At 32.3% G+C, this 24,314-nt stretch overlaps 4 protein-coding genes across 4 annotated transcripts; 2 read left to right on the top strand and 2 right to left on the bottom strand.

Moving 5' to 3' along the window:
• Positions 1–6,417: 6,417 nt before the first annotated feature.
• LOC130979473 (uncharacterized) lies at positions 6,418–7,832 on the top strand. Its single transcript, XM_057902923.1, has 4 exons — positions 6,418–6,687; positions 6,796–7,095; positions 7,290–7,514; positions 7,662–7,832. The coding sequence occupies exons 1-4, from the start codon at positions 6,418–6,420 to the stop codon at positions 7,830–7,832; spliced, it is 966 nt and encodes a 321-aa protein (XP_057758906.1).
• Positions 7,833–12,547: 4,715 nt separating this feature from the next.
• LOC130981790 (protein CYSTEINE-RICH TRANSMEMBRANE MODULE 11-like) lies at positions 12,548–13,471 on the top strand. Its single transcript, XM_057905493.1, has 3 exons — positions 12,548–12,777; positions 12,915–13,002; positions 13,135–13,471. The coding sequence occupies exons 1-3, from the start codon at positions 12,735–12,737 to the stop codon at positions 13,262–13,264; spliced, it is 261 nt and encodes an 86-aa protein (XP_057761476.1). The 5' UTR covers positions 12,548–12,734; the 3' UTR covers positions 13,265–13,471.
• A 1,827-nt stretch (positions 13,472–15,298) lies between these two features.
• On the bottom strand, positions 15,299–20,151 carry LOC130981789 (glycine-rich domain-containing protein 1). Its single transcript, XM_057905492.1, has 9 exons — positions 19,971–20,151; positions 19,371–19,542; positions 19,099–19,216; positions 18,752–19,006; positions 17,944–18,399; positions 17,266–17,804; positions 16,922–17,105; positions 16,499–16,654; positions 15,299–16,164 (listed from the first exon to the last, which is right to left on the bottom strand). The coding sequence occupies exons 2-9, from the start codon at positions 19,526–19,528 to the stop codon at positions 15,565–15,567; spliced, it is 2,466 nt and encodes an 821-aa protein (XP_057761475.1). The 5' UTR covers positions 19,529–19,542; positions 19,971–20,151; the 3' UTR covers positions 15,299–15,564.
• A 953-nt stretch (positions 20,152–21,104) lies between these two features.
• LOC130979541 (uncharacterized protein At4g37920) lies at positions 21,105–24,145 on the bottom strand. The gene is made up of 6 exons (XM_057903004.1): positions 23,810–24,145; positions 23,141–23,418; positions 22,667–22,832; positions 22,303–22,547; positions 21,689–21,876; positions 21,105–21,551 (listed from the first exon to the last, which is right to left on the bottom strand). Exons 1-6 carry the CDS (start codon positions 24,021–24,023, stop codon positions 21,335–21,337), a joined length of 1,308 nt encoding a protein of 435 aa, XP_057758987.1. The 5' UTR covers positions 24,024–24,145; the 3' UTR covers positions 21,105–21,334.
• Positions 24,146–24,314: the final 169 nt, after the last annotated feature.

Genomic DNA, 24,314 nt, shown 5'->3' with positions numbered 1-24,314 from the left:
CGCCGATCCACGTGAACTTTCCGCCGTGGCCTCCCTTCTTAGACGTTCCGCTGAGTCCGCTGGCCGATTCTCGGCTTTTCTTCGTCTCTAAAAGCATTCTCTTATATAACTTGCGGACCTTTCCCGAGATCATCGCCTTGGGGTTCTTTCCCTCATACTTCATTCTCACTGTTTTCGTTTTTCACACTTTGAACACTGATCACTGATTAGGGAAAAGGAATACAATGTATTCGTAATAGAGCACAAGTAATAAAGTAAATTCTAAAATTCTAGCCAAACAATATAAATTAGATACAAAATACCTGAAGACCTTTAATTATCGATAAAAACTTTTCTTCCTCTAATAGTACCAAGGTGCTATGCGCATTCAGCAAAAATTAATCCTTGCTCACAAAAAATTGTATTTAAAGATAAAGGAACAAATTGTGATTTTTTACTATTGTTATACATACATATATATAGTATGAGTTTATCTTATCAAAAGTTTATCTTATTAAATCTTATCTTATCAAAAATTTATCTTATCTTATTTTTAATTTAAATTTTTTAAATATATTATAGAATAACTAATTATTCATAATTATTTATACACTAATTTATTCAAATTATTAATATCTTTTTTAACAATTATACAACAAAAAATAAATTAAATTAAATTATAAAAAATTTATATTTCAATACTATAATCTAATAAATTTCTAAATTCAATAAAAAATTTATTATATTCATTTTTAATTGAATTATTATTATTATTATTATTGTTATTATTATTATTATTATTATTATTATTTGACTGATATATTAAATTGTTGTTATACTACTTGTATCCATCAATATTAAGTGGCGTTTTAGACACCAAATAAAATATTAAGTGGTCGATTAAATTGGCAAAAATATTTAGTAATCAATGAAAATTAAGCAAAAGAAATTCAAACTTTTCATATTTGACATTATTTAATTTTATTGAGCTACATTTATGACTTACTACCTATACGTCCTTCATTCTTCATTTTTGATCCACATTTAATTATAATTGATCATGTGAATCATTCTGTAACTGAAATAGATATTTATTATATCCATTTATAATTAAAAATTTAAAACACACGAGTTTTTTGCATTTTATTTGAAAATTTTATTAAAAAATTAAAAAAATCAAAATTTTAGTACGTTTATCACATAAAATCTATTTTTGTAGATATAATATTAATTTAATAGATAATTTTGTTAGTGTTTACAAAATTTGCAAATATAAATAATTGTTTGGGAAATTCGTTGGAAGGAAGAAGCACGTTTAGACTTTTTGAAAGCTTCAATTTTTTGTTTGGCAAATTTTTTTCTCATGAACGCAGAAGCGATTTTGCTACCAAAATCACGTTTACAAGAAGCCACTATTTTAGGGTGTGTTTGGCAAACACGTTGGAGAGGAGAGAAGTACGTTTGAGCTTCTTGAAAGTTTCACTTTGATGTTTGGCAATTTTTATCTTTGTGAACGCAGAATTGATTCTGCCTCTGAACCCACGTTTAGGAGAAGCTCAAATTTGTAGCTTCTGCGTTTCACGTTTCATGTTTAGGAGAAGCTAAAATATTTCTTTTTTACCAACCCTACCCTTCATTTTCTTCTATAAGAATGATACTAGTAACTATTATCTTCACAATCAAACTTTGTAGTTCTTCCTACTTCTTCATAATTTTTTAGTTCCATTTTTTTCATCAAAATCGTTCAGATTTATTTCAATCACTAACAAATTGAAATTTTTTTATTTTTATTTGATTTTATTCATATGAATTTTATTTACGTTTTATGGTATTTTTTTTGTTCATATGATATATGTTGTTGGTTTTATGGAATTTTTATTATTTCTTATCTGTATAATTTTTTTCTATTTTTTGATGTACTCTATTTTTGTTTTGTATTAATTTTTTTTTTATTCTAAATTTGTAAAATTTGTAATTGTAATTGTAATTATTATATACTACGTTTATTATCAAAATTTTGAATAATATAAATTATGATCCTATAAAAAAGGACAAAATAAATAAAAAATTAATTATAAGTAACAATAGCGTCATAAATAATAAAAATTTATAGTTTAAAATAATACTAAATTAAAGAGTACTGACGATACTAAAAAAAATTATAGAATATTTTCTTTTTGTGTGACATTATAAAATTTATAGTACTCTCTTTTATATTTTTATTTTTTATTGTATTTATTTTATTTATATGATAAATATTTTTTATATTCTTTTTTGTAGTATTCTGATTTTGCAGGTATATAAAATTGATGTCTATTTTAGTAATTTTTTATCTAAAAGTGATTTTGAGGAGTATAATCCAAACAATATTTATTTTACTATAATCAATTTTGATATAAAGATTACCAAACATAAATCACGTTAACCCAAACTAACTTATCATCAAAATCAATTTTACAAAATCAATTTTATGCAAACTCTGGTTTACAAACTGTAATCCAAACACACACTAACTTCTGCGTTTTTCTAACGGGCTTTTAGCTATGGATACTAACCGTTTATTTACCTTTTACCAACTTTATTCTTCATGTATGTTATTGTATTATTTATAGAATTCTTGTTATTTTTATTTATATGAACTATATTTTTTATTATTTATTATTTATATTTTTTAAACTATTTTTTTGATATTATACACTTTTATAATTGTGATTTTTGTGTATTATGTTTGTTATTATCTTTTATTATAATATGATTTATTAATTCTATTAGGTAAAGTAAATTAAATAAAAAAATAACTGTACATAATAATAATAATAGTAAAAAATTATAACATACTAAAAAAAGTACTAAAAATACTAAAAATATACTATATAAAAAGATCATCTAAGAACTTTTAGATTTGTTTCAATTACTATAAAATAAATATTTAATTTTTTAAATTATTTTTAGTATTTTTTTTATAATTATAATTCTCGTATACTATGTTTTAGTGTAATTTTTTATAATATAGATTATGATTCCATTAAAAAATAAATAAAATAAAAAATTAATTATAAATAATAATAAAATCATAAAGGTTTGATTCCAAATTAATATTAAGAATAAGATTATTGAAAATAACATTCTTACTGTTAATACTTAAAAAAATGTAACATATTTGATTAAATATTCTTATATATATATATATATATATATATATATATATATATATATCTAAAATTTTTATTTTTTATTTTTATTTAAAAATATATTTTATCTATTTTTATATATTATTTTTATTTTAGTAAGTAAATATTAATTTTATTATAAAATTAACTAATAACATCAATTTAAAGATCTAAATTAAAATGATAGGATAATATAAAAAAATTATTTAAGTTAAGGTCTATTTTAGTAATTTTTTATCTAAAAGTGATTTTAAATGGTATAAGCCAAATGTAGCAACCCTCAATTTTAAAAATATAAATATAAATAAGTTATAATTTATTTTATAAAATTAGAATTTCTTATTTTAAAAAAATTATTTTTATTATCAGTAATTGAACTAATTTTATAATAACTTAAATTTAATCAAATCTTTAACATTATTATTATTATTATTATTATTATTATTATTATTATTATTATTAATATTTGATTACCTATGCGTTCGTTTATATATATATATAATATACCTTATTATTATTATTATTATTATTGTTATTATTATTATTATTAATCATAAAGTACAAAAAATAAAAGGCGGTGTTGATTATGCATTACGATTGTATATATGTATATTATTCTAATTATTACTATTATGCATGGACGCATATATATATGTAAGGCGGCAACCATTTACTCAATGGAAAGCCATTTCATATGGATACACATATAATATCTAGGTATGAGTATTATTATAGTTTTATTATATCATTAGCTATATATAATAGTATCAACTGAAGAAATTAAATAATATTTACTTCATTATTATTATTATACTGAGCCGCCATATATATATGTATGCATATATAAGAATGAGAGGCGAGAGAGAAGAGTAACCAAGAGGAGAGGAGCGAAAGAACGTAAGTCCCGTTAAACGTTCGGTTTCGATTTCTTACAATCCGTAACTCCAATCAAAAATTTAATCCGGTAAGAGTATTCGTAACCTCTTCTTCTACACGTTGGCACCATTTTTGATTAGTGGAAATTGACAGTGACATAGCTCATCTTTTCTTTGGGTTTGGCCAACGGAAATTTTAGGAGGTATAGACGATTCTGGACATTTTCTTCTTCGATAGCTCAGTCAGAAAGCTTCTCCGAAGCTTTGAATATTTGGATTCCGTACGAAGGTATGGTTTTGGTTTCTCGTAACTAATATTTAATGTCACGTGAAAACTTAGGCTAGAAGACCTTAAGATAGGGATGAACTAAGTGAATAATTGATGGTTTGTGTATATGGTATAAAATGTGAGGTTTAGCTGTTGTCAATAATTTGCTGTTGAAGTTGGTCGGTTTGGAAAAAGATTTAATATTGGTATTTATTTGATTATGAAATAATTTGTTACTGGAAATGATTTGAGTGACTGAGAGGTGTTTGGTTTGATAGTTGGGACCCTTTAAGGGTGGCAGAAATTTGAGTCTTAGAGGAGATAATGCCAAAATTTCTTTAAGAATTGGAGTTTGATTTGAGGTGGTATTTTAAAAAGAAAGAGATTATTATGCGGCTTGTGTATTTGAGACTATTTATTGACCCTCTGTCGCAAGATGTGACCGGGCACTTTAACTCCCCGGATTCCCCCATGGGCATGCATATAAATATGAATATTGAATATTATTGAGCTTGGAGTTTAACTCCATGGAATACTATATTATTGAGCTTGGAGTTTAACTCCATGGAATACTATATTGTTGAGCTTGGAGTTCGACTCCATGGAATACTATACTATTGAGCTTGGAGTGTGACTCCATGGAATATTATATTTGAGCTTGGAGTTTGACTCCATGGAATATTATTGAGCTTGGGGATGCGCGCACAGAGGGACTGTCCAATGGTTAACTACCAGGACTTGTCGGGTTGGCTGTATAACCGACAGATGAGACTCATCAGCCATAGGACAGGCATACATCTATGCATTTGTTTGCTTTGTCTGAGTGTGCATTGCTTTAGTTTGTTTAACTGTTAAATTCTACTTATCTGCTACTTGTTCTACTTGCTATAAATGCTTCTCTATCTGTGTTTTCTTTGCTTGAATTGTATGTGTATGTTTTTGGGAAATTCCTCCTGACGAAGGTGTGAGGAGAGAGGATTGTTCCACCAATGATTTGGAGGATTAGAGGAGACAGAACGTGAATTATTAGGTTAAAGTTAGATTCAGAATTAGAATACCTTAGATAGCTTACCTAACTTTTGGTTTAGTTTATTTTCCTTAAGAATGATTCTGAGTGTCGAAGTTTTAGGAATGTCTCTGGCTTTCCCGAGACCTTTTATATTAACTATGCGGGCATCATTACCATACTGAGAACCTCCGGTTCTCATTCCATACTATGTTGTTGTTTTTCAGATGCAGGTCGAGAGGCATCTCGTTAGGCGTCTGGACTCTTGAGGCGGAGTGGTTACTGGGATATTTTGTTATGATATGATGTATATATATGTACTTAGCTTTCTCTCCGCATGACTTATTCTTTTTGATCCTCTTAGAGAGGTTTATGGAGAGGCAGGATTGTATATATGTACTTTTGGGTTTTGGATATATATGTATATATGTGTAAATATTCTCCGGCCAGTCTTGACTTCGCAGGCTGGGTTAGGAGCTTGATATTATGTATTTTTGGCACTCTATTCCCACTTCTGTTATCTTGTGTTAAATAGTTATGGTTTTCTTAGCACGTAAGCTAACTCGTTCCTTGAGCGTTGCGCCTTTATTGTGCGATTTTTATTTCCCCCTTTTCTTCAAGGCTCCTAGCATACTATAATTCTTCTGCTATTATATGTACTCATTTTTATTTTAGAGGTCGTAATACCTCACCACCTTCGTTTTACGACTTAAGCGTAAAGCTTAGTGTGGTAGGGTGTTACACCAAACAACATTTATTTTACTATAATCAATTTTGATACAAAAATTACCAAACATAAATCACTTTAACACAAATTTACTTCTTATCAAAATCAAGTTTGTAAAATCAATTTTATGCAAACTCCCATTTGCAAACTGTAATCCAAACACACACATAGTCGTTATGCATTCCAAATATTTGTTTATTATTTATTTTGCGTGAATTACTTCGAATTTAATTCTCAATTTGGTCTTTAAATTTTGAGATTAAATTTAATTTAATCTTTAAAATTTTAATAGACTCGTAATGGATTCTAAAATTTGTAATGATATGTTCACCAACAAGCTGAAAGCTTTGACAGTTTCACTAAGGAGATAACATAAGAATAATTTTGGGGACATGGACAGCAAAATCAAAAAATTTGAAGATGATATTAAGAAGATTGATGATATGGTTAGTGCTGATAGTTATGACGGAACAATAGAAGCTAGACGGAAGGCTCCGGTGACTTGCTGTGCGAAGTGGTATGTCAAAAAAATACATTGGAAGCAAATGTCCCAATCCCAACATGCTAGAGATATGGATAAGAACACTAGGTACTTCCATAACCTAGCATCGGTGAGAAGGAGGAACAACAGGATTGAGTCTCTAGTGATTAATGGAAGAGTGGTGCGGAATCAGGCCAGAATAAAGATTTCAATTACGGATTTTTATAAAGAACTGTATAGGTAAGAGTATGCTCCTGTGATTGGGATCCGTGATGGGCTGGTTAAGCAGATTGATCACGAAGAGGCAGCAGTGTTAGAAGAAATGCCATCATCTGAGGAAGTTCGAGAGGCAGTCTGGGATTGTGAGTCCAGTAAAGTTCCAGGTAGTGATGGTTATAATATGAACTTCATAAAGAAATGTTGGGGTGAGCTTGGTCAGGAATTTACTGTAGCTGTGTTGGATTTTTTCCAGAATGCGAAGCTACCAACAGATGCTAATGTTACTTGGGTAGCACTAGCTCCAAAATTTGTGGGGGCCAAGGAAATTAAAGACCCCAGACTGATTAGTATGGTTGGATGTGTTTATAAGGTAATATCCAAAGTGCTGGTAAGAAGAATGAGGTTAGTGATGCCACACCTAGTAGGGGAGACTCAGTCTGTGTTTGTAAAGAACCGTAAAATACATGATGGTGCTCTTATTGCTTGTGAGACAGTCTAATGGTTGAAGCTGAGAAAGAAGCAGGCGGCAATTGTTAAACTAGACTTTCAGAAAGCCTACGACAGAGTGAGGTGAAGTTTTGTGGATATAGTGCTGCAGAAGATGGGCTTGGTTTTCAATGGAGGAATTGGGTGAAGGAATGTGTGACTACAGCGTCTATGTCAGTGCTGATCAATGGGTCGCCATCCAAGCCGTTCAAGATGGAGAGTGGACTCAGACAACGAGACCCTCTTTCTCCTTTTCTGTTTGTTCTTGTCATTGACGTTCTGCACAGAATGGTGGGGGAGGCGGTAAGGAATGGACGGATTTCTCCACTATTAGTGGGAAGGGACAATATAGAATTGTCGCATCTCCAATTTGCAGATGACACAATCTTATTCTGTCCGCAGTAAATGGAGACGATAGTGAATTATAAGAGGCTCCTGCGTTGTTTTAAGCTAATGTCTGGCCTAAGTATCAATTTTGATAAGTCAAGCCTAATTCCAGTCAACTGTAAGAAGGAGTGGGTGACGGATATGTGTGGTTTGTTGGGATGTGCCGAGGCGGTATTACCTGTCAGATATTTAGGAATTTCTCTTGGCGCTAATCCTCGGCTGGTGAAGACCTGAAAACCAATCATAGACAAGGTGGAAGACAAGTTGAGCCTATGAAAAGCTAGATCTCTCAATAAAGTGGGTAAGTTGGTCCTAATAAAATCCGTTCTCAATAGTTGGCCGGTCTACTACTTGAGCTTGTATAAGATGCCAAAAGCGGTTGCAGAAAAGATAATTGGACTCCAGAGAAGGTTCTTGTGGAGTAAAGCAGATGGGAATAATGGTATATCACTGGTGAAATGGGAGGTAGTTCAATATCCGAAAAGGCTAGGTGGCTTGGGAGTGGGAGATGCTCTAATTAGAAATGCGTCGCTTCTGTTTAAGTGGTGGTGGCACTTCTCAAAGGAGGACTACCCGCTGTGGAAGAATATGGTATGCTCTTGTAACAACTTGGACCCAACTGTTATGTTGTCAAACCAAACTTTGCCATCAAGAGGGGTCTTTGGAAAGATATTTTCCAGCTTAATATTAAGGAACAGCAGGTAAGAGATATGATGATTAGTGGTTTGTCTATGGAGGTGAGAAACGGCAGGAGCATTCGTTTTTGGGAGGATGTCTGGCTACAAGGTGGCTCTTTGTAAGATATTTTTCCAAAACTCTTCTTTGTTTCAAATCAACAAGGATTCCTCATAGGGGACTGTGTGTTTTGGGATGGGTTAGAGTGGGTCTGGAACTTCCAGTGGAGGAGAGAACTGTTCCAATAGGAGTTAGAGTTGCTCAATCAACTTCATGACTGGTTATGGGCTGTAAGATTATCGAGTGATAGAGAGGACTCAATTGTATAAAAATTTGACAAAAAAAGTATTTTTTCTACTAATTTTTGTGTGCAGGTGATGTAGAGAGGGACTCTTTTAGAGGATATCACAAGTTACAGCTACACTAACTCGATTTGGAGAGGCTTGGTTTCTCCAAGAGTTGAACTATTTACATGGTTTGTTTTAGTAGGCAGGGTCAATACAAAGGAGAGGCTGAGTAGACTGGGCATTATTAATCATAATGACAATCTATGTGAATTGTGTAAAAAGGATAAAGAATTTGTATATCACTTATTTTCTGCCTGTGAGTTTACATGGCAGGTATGGTGTGCTTGGTTGAAGTATGCTGATAGAGTTTGGGCCATCCCAGAGTCCGTTAAAGAGTTCTTCGAGAGTTGGACTGGAGTACCAGGCGGTAAGTCGGAGCAAAAGAAATGGCTAATAGGTTTTTTTGCGGTTATTTAGAACATTTGGTTGGAGCGGAATAGCAAAATTTTTCAGAGTTCAGAGACAAGTGTTGAAGGTGTAAAGATTATGTCATTTTCGAGTTATAAAGAATGGTGTGGAGTTGATCCGTTTGGTTGTTGATAGCAATACCATAGATGACAACGGATTATGCTAGTTATGTGTGTTATGTCTTGGTTCTAGTTTGCTTGGTTCCTCAATGCTCCACTTTATTATGTTGAGCTCCCTTTGTTTAAAAAAAAAATAGCATGAATTTTTGAGCCAATTCTCGTTAACGATATGTGAATTTGATATATTAACTTGCTGTATTTTGAATTATTTATTTATATTCTATATGATCCAAACCTATTAAGATTTTCGAAAACTTAACTAATTTTCAAAACTTTTAAATTAAACTTATTATTGTGATTTTTGTGAGAATCTTAAAAAATCAATCAAACTTATAAATAATTCAATAGATGTCAATTATATAAAATTTAAACAAAAGATCTAAATTTTAATAAATTAACATAAAAAATTAACATAACATTCACAGAAATTAGTTTAAGAACTAATACAAATTATTATTATAAATCTTAGAATATAAATCAAACCAATTATAATTTTAAGAATCAATTTCAGTTCGATATCAAATTTGAAGGACCAAATTGTACCCAATTCGAATACTTCATTGGTCATCCAAATTGTGTGTTCATACTTGATAGTTATGCTGAAACTTGTTTGCGATTGTTGGTCGGCAAATATCATCATCATCAATCTACTTCATAGTTGAAAAAGTCAAATCTCCTTTTATATTATGGGCTTGTCATTTAATTTAATTTAATTGTTGGCGTTATGTAGTTATTATCTGATATATTATTTTCAACGAACACAATCTATTAATTAAGGAAGAAATAATATGATTTGTCCTAAAATGTTTATTATATTATTCTTTTACTTTTTTAAAAGGCAGCAAATGCAATATATCGTCCTATAAGATGAAAATTGTGATATGATTACGTGGGCACAATTTCAATCTGAAATTCGTAGTTCAATTTGTGTTACAAGATCACACAATACTTTCATAAAAATGTTTAAAACGTTTTTTTTTTTAAATATTTATGTGTTGTATTATTATTAGATGTATTAATAAATTAGTTATTTTTAAATTTTTTAATAAATTAAAATAAAACCAAATTTTTTTATAATAATAATTTCAATTTTTTTTTTAAATTTAATTATATTTTTAAATTTTTAGGAATTTAAATATCTACAAAACAAAAAATTAAGAATATATTTGTCTTTTATCAAAAAATTTAAAAATATTTGATTTAAATTGTATAATTCGATTGGATCAAATCGAATCTATATAATTAGGTTTATTATTGTTGCTATAATAAATCAATTTTATTTTAGTTTATTAAAAAAATAAATTATTAACCGGTTTAATAAAAATATCTAATAATAATATGACATGTATGAATATCTTTAAAAAAAATATATTTTTAGTGTCTTTATTAAAATGATCTCTTTTCTATATTGTTTCTTTTTTTTTTATCACAAAAGTGCAACCAACATGATCATATACCTAAACAACTCTAAGGCTGCGATTTAAGCTTTTCTAGGAATTTTACTATATTTATATTTGTTTAAAGTTTTAATTTTAGTTTCTTAATAAGTAATTTATTTCCTTTAATCTCAAAAAGTTGGTATTTAATATTTCTTATGTCAAAAGAATAAAAATTACTATGTAAGTTTACTCTAATATCCTTTAATTATTATATTTTTTGTCAAATAAATCTTTTATTAATATTGGAGATATTTTAAAAATTATGAATCTATTCTCGAGAATATGCAAAATATACAAATGCATTTATAATTTATTATTAAAAATATTAGGGTTAAGTATGATTTTGATCCCTAACGTAGGGGCTAAAAATTTTTTTCGTCCCTCGCCTTTTTTTCGCTCCAAAATGATCCCCAAAGTTTTAGTTTGTTTTAAAATCGTCCTTTTTACCAATTATATTTTTTTTATTACCAAATTATCCTTTATTAAAAAAAATTATAAAATAAAATAAATATAAAATAAATAAATAAAAAAAGAAAAAAGGAAAAAAAAGGGGGATACAGAAGCGAGGGTGGGTGGGGAGAGGGGGGGAGGGGAGAGGGGAGGGGGGAGAGAAAGGAGACCCATGCACCGCCGCTGCCCCGCCCGCCGCCTGCACCGCCGCCCCGCCCGCCGCCACACCGCCTTCTTCTTTTCTTCTTTTCTTTTTCTCTTCCTCCCGCCGCCACACCCACCGCCGCCCCACACTTTTCTTCTTCTTCTTCTCTTCTTCTTCTTCTTTTTTCTTCTTCTTCTTTTCTTCTTCTTCTTCTTCTTCTTTTTTCTTCTTCTTCTTCTTTTCTTTTTCTCTTCTTCTTCTTTTCTTCTTCTTTTCTTCTCTTTTTTCTTCTTCTTCTTCTTCCGCCGCCACACCCACTGCCGCCCCCACTTTTTTCTTCTTCTTCTTCTTCTTTCCGCCGCCGCACCCACCGCCGCCCGCCGCTTCTTCTTCTTCTTCTTCTGTGAATTCTCTTAATTGAATTTTTTTGTGAAATTTCTGGATCCGAGTTTTTGTTTATCTGAGTTGAGTTCTGAATTTTTTATGATGATTTTCTGAGTTGAGTTTTTGTTTTTCTGAATTTGAATCTGGGTCTGAGTTTTGGATATGAATTCTGATGAGGATGACGATGATGATGTTGATTTTATGAGTTTTGGTTGGTGTGATGGAGATGGTGATAGAGTGACAGTGGGTGGGGGGGTGGTGGTTCTGGTTCTGGTTCTGGTGGTGGTGGTGGTGGCATAATTTTAGGAAGAAGGAATAGGGGCATTTTGGTCCGAAGGACCATTTAAAAAAAACTCAAACTTTGGGGACAATTTTGGAGCGAAAAAAAGATGAGGGATGAAAAAAATTTTCAGTCCCTATATTAGGGACCAAAATCATACTTAACCCAAAATATTAATATTAAGTAAATGAGATTTAATTTCCAGCTTAAAGTCATAATAAAGATAAGCACGGCATGGGTATTAATTTATTAGTTGCTTAATCCTCATACAGTCACACCTAATGTGGGTCACATGTCTCACTTTTCAGTTTTCAGAAATCATTCTCAATTCAATTTTGGTTCCTCTCCAATATTCCACATAACACTATCATCCTATGGCTATTAATTGGCCATGTGGAACGTTATGAATTTCACTAAGGAACCAGATGCTGTCACGTAGGTATAGCGGACGTGGAAGTGCCCCTATCAAGATAGAATCTGCATCTTTCTAAAGTTTGAATTTTATTTTAGAAAATAAAACATGATCTTTCGTCATTTATTTCATAGATGTGATCAAAAATAAATATAAAAAAATTATTCAAAAATAAAAGATAATATTTTACTCTTTAAAATAAAATTCAAATTTTGGAGAATTTAAATCCATGAAGATGTGATGTTATTATATAATTGTTTGTTAATTAAGAAAACAGTATTTCTAGAAAGTGCTAGGTTGCAAATAAGGACTACCCCAGGTATTTAGTTTATAGTTTTAGTACAAATTTGAAGACAGAATTTCATGTTGTTCTAATAGTCAAAAACCAAGTCCCTTGCTGCTAAATAAATAAATAGTGCAACCTGGGTTTCATAGTAACAGAATAAATCTCTTTGCTTTGTGATTATTTTGGTGGAAATGAGTGATCCCAAGTATGCATATCCCTACCCTGCTCAAGGAGGTACCTTTTTCATTTCTTAGTTCTTATATTATTATACTAATTTTTTGTTTACTATAGTATTTTTATATACACTAGTTTCTCTCCATATATATGCATGATTTTAATTTCTGTTGTGGCGGAAATTGTTGTATTGGTAGGTTATTATCAAGGTCCTCCAGTGATGGCACCGCCACAATATGCTGCTGCACCACCACCAAGAAGAAATACTGGCTTCCTTGAGGGATGGTAAGCTTCCCAATTTCATATTCTCCCATCTTTTATTATTAATCAAACATACGATACGATTATGCTACGTATATACTAAAATTATAAAATATATATTAAAATATAAATATATTAGGTAGCGTTTGTTTTCAGGGACAGGACACGGAGACATGGACAACACTTGTTTAAAAAGTGTTTGGAAGCAGAGACATGGACAGTGGACATATTATCTCCGGGACGGTTTTTTATAATTTTGTGTCCACTCTTTCACGAAGGACAATGATGGACACGGAATTTGGAAGAGTGGACACGGACAATTTTATAAATTTTGTTTTCCTTTTTTTCCATTATTACCCCTTCTTATTTTTTCTATTGCGTTGCTTTAAATGCAAAAACTAATTGTTTTTTCATGTAAAAATGGATTTTTTTTAAAATTAATTTTTTATTTAAAATTAATTTGGTTATAACTTAAACAAAATTTTTTATTAATCAAACTCAAATTTATTTTTTTGTTAATCTTAACCATATGTATCCTACATATTAATAATAAATTTAAAATTAAATAATTTATAAATTTATTTATAAAATACTAATATATTTTTATTAAAATTTTTTATCTCTTCAAATATTTTTCAAGTTCCGTCTGTACTCCTACGTACTCTCATTTTATTAAATTAATTTGTATTGATGTAGAAAATTTGGAATCACAGGGCTATTTTAGTCATTTCATATAATATTTTAGTCTTATCCATGTGTATCCAAACGTAATACTAGACATTACATTAGTGTCTTGTCCATGGTATCCAAACACAATACACAAAAGATAATTTTTAGTGTCTCCGTCCTATTGTCTCCGTTTCAGTGTTATGTCCTGTCCTGTCTCTAAAAACAAACGTAGCCTTAGTACTTGATTTTAGTGATCTATTTTGATATACGAATAATATTTTTTTATTCAAATGATAAGATGAACCTAAAACTGTGAACAAGAAGATTAAGATCAGAGAATGTTTTAATTGGATAGCAGTTAGTGTGTATTTCAATTAAATGCATTACATAAATGAAATTAAATCCTAACAAATAAGTGTTATATATCTTTTTTTTTTGTGTAACTGATGTTTTTTCCTTCTTTGTTCCGTCTCTCAGTCTTGCAGCTTTGTGTTGTTGCTGCCTCCTAGATGAGTGCTGCTGTGACCCCTCCATCATATTCATCAGTTGATCATGTGAAATTATTCCTACTAAAAGAAGAAAAAAAAAATAAAAAATGTTCAAGCTAGTATGCAGTTTGATATATATTTTCCAGTTAGAATATGGTAACTTGAATAGTTATATTAGTTTGGTTGGTTTGTGTTTGAACATAGTGGTTTCCATTTTCCAACTTGGGTGATCTTCATAGTGTGGTTCTGCCTATGCCAGAAGTTCTCTAGTCATTTGATTTGTAATGTGGAAAATTGAACAGTTAATTCTTATGAATCGATTATTGGGTCGGTGGGTCCCTTTTAATTAATCTGATTTTATTTTATTTTATTTTATTGTCTGATTATGTTACATTGTTTTGAAATTCGAATTGGATTTGGAATGTGGAAAATAACTTTGTTACATACCGGGAACGTGAATGATGGGGACAACTTTATGCGGGAGGTGATTCCTTTTTCTAATAATAATAAATTAATAATAATAATCATTCTTAAATCTTAGTATTGGGAGAAATTGTTGAGTCACACTAATATAATAGTAAAAATATATTATTGCATGGGATAGTAAATTATAGAGTTAATTAAATATGCTCTTATATGTTACATGTGCTACAATACAAGGACACATCTTAATATTATAAATTAAATTTGTTTTATTAAAAATATAAGAATGTACATTTTTAATATATTTATTGTATATTTATTAAAAAAGTGACAAAATTTTCGTTAATAGTAATTTTAATATAAATTTTAAATTATATTAGGACTCTAGAAATTAAACTTATTATTTTTAATGACAATATATGTAGTTGAGATTAAGGATTTCTATTATTATCATATTTAATCAAGAGTAGCCTGAAAAATCAGGACATCCATTACTTTCGGTTGTGAAGCAAAGCACATCACAAATGGTGATCAAATGGAAGCCATCATCAAGGACCTCCACAACAAGAATATTATATTATATTACACCAATTCAGCAATTCTATAATACAAGTGTTAGTAGAATAAAGTGTTTTAATTCATGTAATACATACCACATTGCCTTTTGAGAATATAACAAAATATATTTGATGATGAGAAGATTATTATCATTAAAAATGCATCTTTGTTAAGTATGGCAATTGATAAATGAATCGCATATTGTTTCTTACAACTTTGGTTATCCAAATCCACAAACTTCCACATGTGAAGAAAAGATTTTGCATGCATACTTGAAGAACATCACACATGCATGATGTTACAAAGGAAAGGCATAACAGAACACATGAAATGCTTGGCATCATTATTGCATATTCAACTCTCTCATGTTTATTTAACGAGAGATTAATAGTGCTAATTACAGAAATTAAAAGCTGATATTCACAAATCACCAAAGCAGGCTTCATGTTCATGCAGCCACTGCCTTATTACTGTCCATAAAACCACCACCACAACCACCGCAACCACCACCACAACCGCCACACCCACCACTCTTATTCATGTTCTCACCTCCACATCCTCCACCACATCCCCCTGCACCACAACCTCCGCAGCCACCACTCTCTACAATACTTCCACACCCTCCCCCGCAACCAGCACCACAACCACTTCCGCAGCCGCCACTCTTTACCATGTTTCCACACCCTCCTCCGCAGCCTCCGCCACAACCAGAACCACATCCACCACCACTTGTAACCATATTTCCACACCCTCCACCACAAGCACCAGCACCGCAGCCTCCACAGCCACCACTCTTTACTTCATTGTTCCCAAAGCCTCCAGCTGAGCCTCCAAGCTTTTTTGTCAACCCTGCAGCATCTCCACTTGACACATTATTGATGTTTGAGTCCACTCCCTTCAGTTCTATCTTATCTTTTGCCTCATCTGAACCATTCACCTTCAGATCTTTACTCTTAGCAATGATGCCTTCAAACCCTTCTTTCTTCATCATGTTAGAAGCAATGAAAGCCAATATGATCCCAGGCAACACCATCCACTTTTCCTTAGCCTGTTCAATTTTACACACAGAGGTTAATATAAAATAATGGGACATTTTTATGTGCATTCTTGTGTATATAGTAGTATATTTCATCTATATCCTATAAAAAAATATGTACTTTTTTATTCTCGTATGTCAAGTTAAAGCATACTCTTTTATGGGATAATGTTTCTGACCCATATAAGATAGGTTTGACGTATGTCAAGTTGGTGCCTGGTGGGAACCAAATCGGATAAGTATAAATAATACATTTCTTATATTGTTTGGAGCACTCAGCACTTGTAGCTTGAAGAATATTTAATCAAATTGAATTATGTGCCATCTTAGCATAAGGATATGGTACCATGATAATTCTTGATCTCAAGTCAAGCAATGCTACTGCTTTGCCATAAGGATCTTCTGTGGAGAATTCGACTGCGGTTAACAAGCCCGTTTCATTTGCTTGTTTCCCATGGTGCCTAGCTTCATAGTCTAGCTTTCTTCCTGGGAAGAGCTTCACCTGTACCAGAAATCACAAGAGTTAGTGATCAGTTTCTCATAGATTTCAAATCCATCACCACGTAACAAGGCTATCATGAAATAATGTAAATCAGAGTGAGGTAACCCAATCAATGGATACACTTAAGCATGAAAATTTTGTTTGCCCTCAAGAAAGTATGGCAGACTTGTTTCACTAAATAGGGTCAACTACGTGGATCAAACCACACTAAAGTTTCCCTGCATGCCAATATACTTAACAAACAAATGATTTTGAATAAATGCATACCATCGTGGAGCCAGTAAGCTCAAAGAGATGACCATCATTTTTTATTTTCTTAAACAACCAGAGGTTGTTCATAACAGACCATCCATCTTCCATTGTGTTAGCCAGAACTCGAGTTTCACCAGAATTCATGAGGCCAACAACCTCCTTTCCTATACTTCCTGTGTTTTCTGAGTCCTTCAAATCCCTGCAATATAATAATAAGTGAAAGGGACCACGAATATTGTTTGTTGCCTAACCAAATTTTATTGGAAATCATATGGAAAAACGATCGCATTGTTCGAATTGGCGGCATAACCATAAGGAATCAATGCATGCATTTATTTCAAGTAGTTCCTAAACTGTACCTCATTAGAAGGCTTATGAATGTGGTGCCAGTTTCATCTGTGGCATGAGTCCAGCTCTTGGCATGGCGAGCCCTAACAGGAAGATTGAAGAAACATGCATTTTTCGAAAATGGGGATGACCGAGTCATTTCAAGCACATATGGAGCAGAAACTGGGACAGTAAAGGAGATGGCTACTCTTAACATGATTGGCTTTGAGCTAATTGTACCAGAACTTGGCACCAACTCTAACCATTTCTCAACAGAGAGTTGTGAAACTGGGTCTAGATAGTCTTTCATGGGGAATGAAGCAGATCCCAATGTCTTTGCTGATCTTCTAATTGCTAAGCTAGAAGAAGAATGTGACATGAGCTCAAAATGTAGCTCCCCTGTAGGCTCACACTGGAATGATGCAACTTGTTTTTCTTTAGATTCTGACAAAATACTTAGTCTCCTTTTAGCATTAAGAAATGCATCAGGCTGTGATTTGGAAAATATGACATGAAGACCTCTTTCTTGTCCCTCGGGTAAGTTTTTAACCCCAACAAACTCTAACAGAACCTGAAAAATAATTCAGGCGTAAATTACATCTACAAGAACGTAATTCTAAGGTTGAGTTTATGCTTTCCCCGTTTCAAAATCTCTGCCAATTTAATTATTTAAACAAAGTAGTTAAGTGAAATATCCATGTATAAAGTACCTCCACGATTTTCCGATCTTGTAGCAAATTTTCATGTGGATTTTCATCTGAAGGAACAACCTTCTTGCGAATCATGGTAGATGAATAAGGGCTACTTGTGACAGGAGATGGAGCATTACCCCTATACATTGCTCCAGACTTCCAATATCTTGTACCAAATGTGTTTTCCCACTGTTTTGTTGTTCCAGAAAAACCAGTATCCAGTTTCTTTCCTTTAGTTCTGTCTGAGTCTGTATCATCATGTTCCAGTACTTTTCCAAGTGCTTCGTTGAGGTCTTTACAATAAGAAGCTGGATGCAACTGGTGAGAGTGCCAGATTAGGTCGATGTCATAAGTCGGAACACAGAAGCGCTTGATACCCTTCTCCTTGTTGCTCTTGATAAGATACAGGAAGCCTTTGTACCTGGCCACGGCTTCCCTGATAAACAGATCATTTTTCATGTGGAGTCTTGATACCTTTCACAAAGGAGAAATACAGGATCCATTCAGAAGATAAACATTTTATGAACTTCCCATGAACAATAATTGACCATTAGTAAAAGAAACTACAAAATGAAAAAAGATTCCCAAAGCCATTTGTTATTCAACTACAAATAGACCAACCAGTGACCTGTAGACTAATCTCATTTGGTAACTATCTCATGACAGAAATATAGAGATACTAGAAGACATAGATCTGTTTCGAACAGAATACATATATAAAAAAGCAAGGGAAACATCTCTATCTTGGGACAAAATTTTCCTAAATTTGTGGTTACTCAAAAACCTGAGACAATAGAAATAGACAAAAACACGAATTCTCCATTACCTGGTAAAAGAATGGACTCTGCCTCTTGGCAGCTGAAACCAGATCATATTTGGTGTATTTTGCAAGACTTGAAATCCTTTCAGAGATATCCTCTGGAAGAAGGTTAGTCAAATCAACATTGTAGGGCTCATTAGGATACATTTTATTCCATATTTCTTCAGTTTGCCTGCTACAAACTCCTTCAACAGTGGAGACAACACCAAAGTTGTCGAGTATCCGACCGTAAAGTTCCTCACAGTCAGACTTGTATCTTACCTGTGGAACAGAACCAAAACATTTATAATTAACATCTCAATTCCATCAAATAATCAGGAACATGTAAATATTTTTCTGGTCTGAAACACTACCGGGTTGAGCTTGTGACAGTGCCAAACCCATTCACAGTCAAGAGGAACTACCAAAGGCCCTTCAAAGATCCGAGACTCAGAATGTTTCGCGAGCAAGGGAAGCCAACAAGCATTGTACCTAGTTATGCATTTTCATTGAGTTAAACTAGACAAGCAAACCAAGAGTTTGAAGGTTAAATCCTTTCTCACAGGAAAAATCTCAAACAGCTGGTAGATGTGAAACTCCATAAACAGCAAGGGAAACGAATAAATATAATTCAGAGAATGTTCACCTATAGATTGCCCTGTCAAGAGCAGAACCATCATAGAGGTGACGATTCCTATCTACAGCTGCAAGGAACTGAAGCTGTTTTTTCGCGGCGGCTTCAAGGTCCACACTTACTGCAATGTTCTGAGCTTCCATCCACTCTAATTCTTGCTGTGGTTCCATTCTCTCAATTCAACCTGCAAAACACACTCTCTTTCAGAAACAATCTGGTATAAACTTCAACCGTTAATACATATTAGTCAACCATATATGTCATCAAAACTGAAAATTTATCCAAGGAGAAACAAAATTGATCAGATTCTTGTGTTATCGGAAGGAATGGTACCAGACAACGAATGTGGCAAATTCAGATAAAAAAATAGACCTTGGATCACAATTCAGAAGTTGGTCAACGAGAAAGATTAGAGTGAAAAAGAAAGGGACCTAATTTGCAAAATCTTTGAAACCAGAACTTAAGAGTGTGTTCCTGATCAGATAAAACACTATGATCATCCACTATGTATAAAGTCAATTGGTTTTTGAATCACTATTCACTACTACAAGAAATAAATAAATACAAATAAAAACAATTGATTCATATTTCTTTCCGTTAACGGTTACATACCTGGAAAGTGGAAACAACAAAGGCAAAAAAGGTGTTGGTTCTTGTACAGAAATTTGCTGAAGGAGAATGTGTTTATGAAACAGCTTTTATATATCATTAAATACATATAATATATATTGATTGATAAGATATAATTGGATTACATACTTATTGTGCATGCGATTGGCAACATTAATAATTGAGATATCATTGGGATAGAGTTGTACTTGTACTGCAGCTCAAACTAGTACCAAAATTGCACGTCAACAATCAAAGGTAGTACAATTTTTTTTTTTGTTGCACGTGGTATTTTTTAGTCCGGACAGGTTAAAGATTAATTTGTCGTAGATTTAACTTCTATTTAAGGGTAGCCAATGAATGTATAAGACGAGATTCAAATTCTCGATACTTAATTAAAACAGACGAGTGAATTGATCACTTGACAAACCCAATATGGTTAAAGACAGTACAAGTTGAAGTAGCCAAGTAGCTATCCTATCCAAAATTAAGGCTCTCTCATTTATATGTATATATAATTTTAATATGAGATAATAGAATTATTTATAATCTAACAAGTTTGATTTTTCATTGTAGTCAATTTTATAGAATTACTTCTGAAATGTTATAAAAGTTACATAATTGGTTATATCTCTGATATAAAAGTTTATACAAATGTAATTTAACCAATTAAATTGAACAAGTCTGTCTGGATTCAAGTTCAATCCAATCGAATTTAATTATTATAGTAATATATAGATAAATAAATAATAAATGAATTCGAGTAGAATAAACTTTGATATTGTAATAATGACAACAAGAACCTTCATTTTTGAAAATTAAAAATTGCAATGGTTGTGGTGTATACAATTTTATCTTTCTTATTTTTCTAAAACTTTTAATCAGTATCTGAAGAGTAATGATTCAGAAATTCAAAGTGAACTTCCCTTGTGTCGTACGAAAAGCTATGAAGTATATACGTATTATATTTCCTTTTCTTAGCATTTTAACCATGCCATAAAGCACTTGTTAAAAATAGAATTTATATGCAGTCACAAGAAACCCTTTTTATCAATTAAAAAGGTTCTTAAGGCTAAATGAAAAAATATTTGCATATATAACATAGTTTTCTTGCTTGGGTTATCAACAACCTTATTGGTGGCAGAAGGTTGAGGTTTCCATTTGTTGATATTTTATATATATAAATAGGTAGCTAGAGAGATGCTTTATTAATTTGTACCTAAAAGAAATACTATCCAAAATTATGCCATGAAAACATGGATTAATAATACAATTCTCCTAAATTTTAAAACATACACTATCCTAAGGTCTACAAGTCCTTTTTCCCTCACATTTAATCATTTTCTCTGCTTCAACTTGCTAGTGCCTTAAAACTCATCTAATTTAGACTCCTCTATTGGCTCAGCCTTCTCAATGGGGGGTTTTGCCAGATATTCCTCTTCAATAGTCTCCTTCAGAATAAGCAATCTCCGCATAACTATTGGTTGATCCAATTGCCTTGCTTCCCTAAAATCTGCTTCTTCCTTGTTCAGATTATATGCATCAAGCATGATCTTTATCCACTTGTGCAGCTCCTTTGGGGTACTTCACAATCACATAATCAAGATTAGAGATCACAATATTTACAAAAGAAGATGCATTTCAAAGAGTTTTGATTTCTATGCATTGTCAATGTAAAAGGCTTTTATCTATTTGATTGAATAAGTCGGAAACCCACTCACGTGTATAGAGCATCCGGGATCTTGACTTCATGTTCATCGCCGGGAGAGAAGGCCGTTGCCAATGCAGAAAATCGCTCCTCGGGGTCTGTGATGTTCAACAGATGCTTAAGTAGCTTGATTTCTTTTGGAGTAATACTCCTTAAGCTGCTCTTTGTGGCCTTGTACAATTGGTACATTATATCTTTCACCTGCATAATATAGAGAGCAAGGTTGTGGGACATGCAGCAAGCAGTTTAAGGATAACTCGTAAGCAAAAAAGAAGTTTAAGGCACCATGGATTCTATGCTAGAAGAACAAAGTAGGAGGAGTTCCATATTGTACAGATCAATTTAAGAATCAGAACAATCAATTCAGTACATTTCCAATTAGATCTTAAGACCCTGTATGAAACATTCATGGTAACAACACTTTAATGTTTTTAAAAAAGCAGAAGCGGTAGATACCATTAGATGGAAATTATATCAGCTCACGATGCGAACACAATCTACTTTGTCTGATGTTTTTAAAGCATCAACATTATTGGTTTGCATAATTTTAAGCATACGTTTGTCTTTCTTGGAAGATGGTGGGAGAACACCAACAAAACCATTCAACATCAAACTTCACAATCATACCTCTTCCTTCATTGTGGTAGATTCTTTTGCTTTAGCCCAAGCACCATTGATCAACAATATCAACGAAGAATCAAGGTCCTTTGCCTTCGCAAGGCTTTTGATCTTCTCACATGCGACATCAATAGAAGGAGAATCAAGGATATCATCAAACTTAGCCTGCGCATCATCTAACGTCTCGACATTCTCCAGAGTATTATCATACACACTGACAGCCGACAAGCATCTTGTCCCGAGTCTCGCAATAGCTATTAAACAAGAAGTCCAACATAAGAAACAGGCAAGTTGAGATATAATAAAAAGTATGAGTTTTTATTTGGCCAAAAATAATACGATTTCTTGCAATCTTATATAGTCTCCAACTTACCATCACGATCCTCCAAGCCATTGAATGTGTCTGCAATGAGATTAAGGTAGCGGAAGAATTCTCCTGTAAAGTCTTTCCTCCTTCGAGCGACTATGGCATTAATGTCAGTAGGGCTATCTTGTATCTCCTTGAGAAGGTCACAGTGTCCTTCCATTTCATCATCAATCTGCAATGCTTACTCCTGATCAAACAGAATCGACGAAAGAAGCTCTAAACCAAGAATGTGTCTAGATATGAACACAATTTTTCTATGGATTAATCTATACTTTCCGTTTCTGACAAAATACAATAGTTAAGAAGAAACATGCAACGCAATGAAATGATCTGCAAATATGGATTGAGTTTTTGTTTTCATGACAAAAGGCCAATAGTTTTAAAAAAAATAACAAAAAGAAATCTTTGCTTTTTCCAACTTCCATTCAGCAACAAAAGGCCCTATTCATAAATTCAACATTCTAAAGAGGCATCATTTACCTTCTTCACCCTTCTCCCCAATGAAACAAGTTTTTCTTTCATGGTTGGGTCTTTCTCCACGTCTGCCCTCTTTTGGCACCTGTTGTAGAAGTTGTCCCTGTATTTGTTCCATTCCTCCCTGAACACCAAATACTTCCTCCATTCCTTTGATTTGGTCTTCTCATTCAAGAATAAATCTATGATTTTGTCACAAAACTGAGTCATAGTGTATCCCTTTGCAATTTCAACCTCCTCTTGCTCCTCCACTCGAGCTGTCGACACGCTGCTAGCTTGTGGACCTGAAATGAAATTTCGATTTTAAGCACGACCCGAAAAAATCACTCCTAGAAACAAAATAGTTTGAAAACCCTTCACAAACAGGACACAAGAAAGATATAAGAAAATGGACTATACACACTATTATTGTGCTCTACAGAAAACAAATCATTAACAACAAAATCACTAGTGCTCTACTAGAACATTCATGTTCCTCCACAACAACAACAACAACAAAGTGGCAATCACTTCATAGTATATTACTACCCAATTCAAGTAACAGCTTTATCACTTCAAATAGACAACAAAAAACTAAACTTTTTCAAAAACCCATTCAAGCACAGATAATTGAAACAAAAAAAAAAGCTACAAAGAAACCAAAAGAACATGCTAAGTGGGAAAATGGAGACTTACTGGGTAGAGAGGCGCATAGGAGGATATGGGGTTTGAAATTCTGAGGGAAAAGTTTTGTTCTTTGGTGTTTTGTGAAGAAAAGTGAAGACTTGGAAGCAGAAGAGGGAGAAGGGGTGACGTGGCAAGCTGGGGAGAGATTATCATTGAAAGGGATAAGGGTGGGAGTGGTGTTGGTGGTGTTGAAGATTGAGGTGCAAACCTCGTACCCCATCATCGTACTAGAGACAATTTTGCTGTTCAGTTTGGCATAGCAAAGGAGAACCAAGGTAGCTTACCTGAATCTATAGCGTATCCAGTTCTTCCAGCAAGAAACACTTTCAACTTTCAAATGAAAATGGAAATAGATATTTTAAATTTTTAAATTAGAACATTAACTTATATTGTAATTGAGTTTTTATATTTTTTTATTTTATTAATAACAGATTTTCATAAAATAGAAAGGAGTGTATAAAACTATATTTAAAAATTAATAAAAATAAAATAACATATTTTTTAGATTTTTTAA

This window comes from Arachis stenosperma, chromosome 5 (genome assembly GCF_014773155.1).
Source record: "Arachis stenosperma cultivar V10309 chromosome 5, arast.V10309.gnm1.PFL2, whole genome shotgun sequence".
NCBI lineage: Eukaryota > Viridiplantae > Streptophyta > Magnoliopsida > Fabales > Fabaceae > Arachis > Arachis stenosperma.
The sequence above is the reverse complement of the archived record's forward strand: the minus strand, read 5'-3'. Positions and strand labels throughout refer to the sequence as shown.